General features: G+C 36.1%; 1 protein-coding gene across 1 annotated transcript; it reads left to right on the top strand.

Moving 5' to 3' along the window:
* The first annotated feature begins 541 nt into the window (after positions 1-541).
* Positions 542-3,447, top strand: LOC148847882 (cytochrome P450 704C1-like). Its single transcript, XM_088951549.1, has 5 exons — positions 542-1,256; positions 1,383-1,673; positions 1,774-2,115; positions 2,785-2,985; positions 3,083-3,447. The coding sequence occupies exons 1-5, from the start codon at positions 735-737 to the stop codon at positions 3,284-3,286; spliced, it is 1,560 nt and encodes a 519-aa protein (XP_088807675.1). The 5' UTR covers positions 542-734; the 3' UTR covers positions 3,287-3,447.
* Positions 3,448-4,209: the final 762 nt, after the last annotated feature.

The raw sequence follows: 4,209 nt of genomic DNA, 5'->3' as shown, positions 1-4,209 counted from the left end.
AAAATTAAAAAACTTTGATTCCTTGGCTGTGTTTGATTTGATAGAAAACAAGAGAAATAGAAAACTAGGGGAAAATACTCAAAAAAATTCACAAACTTTGCTAAGAAATTTTAACTTTATTTTTCTGTCTTACTTTCATCAAATCAGACATAGCCTGAAAGGTTCAGTTAAATGTCCAACTTAATGGTAAGTTGAGTTTAAATTTAAAAAGTTAAAAACCTTAAAAGGTAAAAAGGTAAAACAAAGCCCTAATCGTATTGGGCTAGGGTGTAAGAGTTTCCACCCCATCCCTTGTAAATGTCAAATATGGGATTTGGATTTAAATTTAATTCGTTTATATTCATAAATAAATTAAATTAAAAATTATCACAATAAGATTATATTTTATGAATAAATACTAATTAAAAAATTACTTACTAGGAGATATGAAAATTTAGTAATCAGTTAGTCAGCCCATCAGTCATCAAGCACCATCTAAGGAACCACGAACCCCTAGTCTGTTTTCTCACCATATCTACTCTGCATGGCCGTAGCAGCAGACAGATTATTCCATTCAAACATTTCTTTCTCTTTAAATTAATATCATTTCCTGTGGGCGAAGCAATAAGCGATGATGTAATCTGTATTCAATGACCAACTTTTTCTCTTTCACACACACAAACATATCTAAGAGCTTGAACATGAATTCGAACTCCATTCCTCGACATCTTTCTCGCCCGATTAGTTATTGAGAGATGGATTTCTTCTCTGCTTTTCTCACTGTTGCATCAGCTGCTCTGTTTCTCCTCTTCATAAGCTTCTGCGCGTTACTACTGAAAATCTTCATGGGAAAGTCGGTCATGGACCCTCGGTACGCCCCAATTAAGGGCACCATCTTCGATCAGCTCCTGTATTTCAATAGGCTATACGACTACCAGACCCAAGTAGCACGCACACATCAAACTTTCCGTCTCCTCGCTCCATCACACAGTGAGATCTACACGACAGACCCACGAAACATCGAGTACGTACTCAAGACCAACTTTGATAAATACTCCAAAGGCCAGTACAATCAAGACATAGTCACAGACCTCGTTGGCCACGGTATCTTTGCCGTCGATGGTGATAGATGGCGTCAACAGCGAAAGCTCGCAAGCTTCGAATTCTCTACCAGGGTCTTGAGGGATTTCAGCTCTGCTGTTTTCAGAAGAAACGCTGCCAAATTATCTCGGATTATCCTGGAATTTTCCAGCACAAACCAGACGTTCGACATTCAAGTAAATAACCCATTAATCACAAACAAACATATATAATTAATTGATCTATGAAACGAAAGAATGGCTTCAGTCTTTAACGAATTGAAGAATATTGATACTGATACATAGATTCTCGTTCTATTGCAGGATTTACTGATGAGATACACTTTGGATTCCATATTCAAAGTTGGGTTCGGGATGGACTTGGATTGCTTGGGGGGATTAAGCAAGCAAGGAGGTTCGTTCATAAAAGCATTTGATGAATCGAATGAGTTGGTCTGTTGGCGATATGCCGATCCCTTGTGGAAGGTGAAGAGGTTTCTTAATATGGGGTCGGAAGCCAAACTCAAGAAGACCATAAAAATCATTGACGATTTGATCTACGAGCTAATCCAAAGCAAGAGGAAGCAGCTTTCTGTAAAAGGAGACTCTGTAACTGTAAGTAAGCTGTCAGGATTCCATTTTCACTTGTCAAATATCAATTACTTAATATTTAGATGGTCCTCATTTCCATTAATCAAAGCTGTTGGATTGGTAGAACGAAAAGGAGGACATACTTTCGAGGTTTATTGTGGGAAGTGAGAAGGATCCCAAGACCATGAACGATCAATATCTCAGAGACATAATTCTGAACTTCATGTTTGCCGGTAAAGACACAACTGCCAACACCCTCTCATGGTTCTTCTACATGCTCTGCAAGCACCCTCTCATACAAGAAAAGATGGCACAAGAAGTTATAGAAGCCTTCAACTGTGAAACCAATGAAACTAACATCGACGAATTCGTCATCTCAAATTTAACCGATGCAGCAATGGAGAAGATGCATTATCTCCACGCAGCATTAACAGAGACTCTGAGGCTATATCCTGCCGTCCCCGTGGTAATTACTAGTTTTTTTCGCTTCAGCCGTGGTAATTACTAGTTAATTAGCTTCTCTAATGTCCCAATCTCTTCGACCCATTTAACAAGCATAACTGATGATCGGTTTGGAAAAAGAAATAACCAGCGTTCAAAAACCCTTTGGCCAAAAAAATGTTGATTTGGTCAAAAACCCTTTAACCCGTTGGTTGTACATTTAGTATATATATAAATTTTTGGAAGTTATAACTTTGCACTCTGATCAATTATAATGATTTTATTTATTTTAAATAAATTTTTGAGATTTTTAGACATTTTATTGCAATTTTTAGCATTTTTTACAATTAAACATAAAATAATATATATATTTGTTGACAGGGCAAACCCACCCAGAAAAATGACAAAATTACATAACTGTAGGAATAGGGATACCCAAAAAATCATTCTGGATGAGGGATTTTGATTTATTAGATAATTGGGAAAATTCAATAACAATCACTTTGGCGCCCTAAATCAATTTCCCAATTAGGTAGGGCTACTCTGTTAACTTTTCTATAAACATGAGAAATGACAACATTTGTGTGCCTTAATAATAAAGAAATGGTCAAACCAATGACCCACGACCCGGAACAAAAGAGATTCAGCCTTATATGGTCGATGTTTATAACATTCGTAATAACGTTGGTTGTAGGATGGAAAGTGTTCGGAAGAAGATGATGTCCTTCCAGATGGCTTCAGAGTGAAGAAAGGAGATTCTGTATATTACATTGCTTATGCCATGGGCAGGATGGCAAATCTTTGGGGAGAAGATGCTGAAGATTTCCGACCCGAAAGATGGCTCAAAAACGGGGTTTTCCAACCCGAATCGCCCTTCAAATTTGTAGCATTTCATGTTAGTACTCAGTACTTCCAGCAGCTTAAATGTTTGTATGCAGATGTACACATCTTGTAGGTTTGATTGATAATTTGTTATGTGTTGTTGATGGCAGGCGGGTCCTCGGGTCTGTCTAGGGAAGGATTTCGCTTATAGGCAGATGAAGATAGTAGCGATGGTGCTGATTCGATTCTTTCGATTCAGATTGGCGGATGAAAACAAAGCAGTAACGTACAGAACAATGTTCACACTGCACATCCATGGAGGTCTCCAGCTTGGTGCCATTTCTAGGTTAGGTTTGACAAATTCAGGGATTTAGTCATCTACGCTTTATTCTAGTATTTGTATGATAGCTGCACTATTTTTTTTTTTTTATTTTCTACCGACTTTGGTTTTATATGTAAGGCAGATTCAGAAAATCTAAAGATGCTTATAAGGTTGTAACTTGTTGACGAAGGAAACTTTTGTTTTTTTGTTTTTTTAATTTTTGGCCTGGAAACATTTTAAGGGGAAATTCTCAATTAGTATCTTGTAATTTGGGCCTAGTGCCATTTTGGTTTCTAAACTTTAAAATGTGATAATTCAATATCCAAAATTTTAAAACATGATAATTCAATATCTGTCGTTAACTAGCTGTTAACCAGCATTTGAAAAAGATACAAATGCCTTTTAAGTGTTATTTAATTTTTTTTATTAACCATCTAAATGTTGACAAAAAATTAGCAGTCCCAAATCCTTGCCTTTTCCATTCAAGAAAGTTGGGGTCACGTTTAAGTGGGCATTCTGGTGACCCCAACTTTCTTGAATAGAAGATGCAAATATTTGAGACTGTTAATTTTTTGTCAATGTTTGGATGGTTGATAAAAAAAATTAGATGATACTCAAAGGGCATTTGTGTCATTTTCAAATATCACTTAATGGTTGATTAACAGTTAGTTAACAATAAGTATTAAATTGTCATGTTCTGAAAATTCAAGTACTGAATTGTTGCATTTTAAACTCCGGATACCAAAGTGGCACTAGGCCCAAAGTACAGGGTATTAATTGGGAATTTTCCTCTTTTTTTAATTAATTTGGGCAAAATATGCAGCCCAAGTATAACATTCAATATTTTCTCGGCAAAACCCTAGGTCTGAGTTTATACTAATTTGATCCAAAACTAAAAAGATCAAAATCAGATCTATGCAACTAGATACATCATCTGTTTATGTACTTTTAACAAATGAGTAGTAGTAAATGAAG

Source organism: Nelumbo lutea, chromosome 6 (assembly GCF_056320005.1).
Source record: "Nelumbo lutea isolate HS-2025 chromosome 6, American lotus-T2T, whole genome shotgun sequence".
Taxonomy (NCBI): domain Eukaryota; kingdom Viridiplantae; phylum Streptophyta; class Magnoliopsida; order Proteales; family Nelumbonaceae; genus Nelumbo; species Nelumbo lutea.
This window is presented reverse-complemented; position numbering and strand designations above follow the sequence as displayed.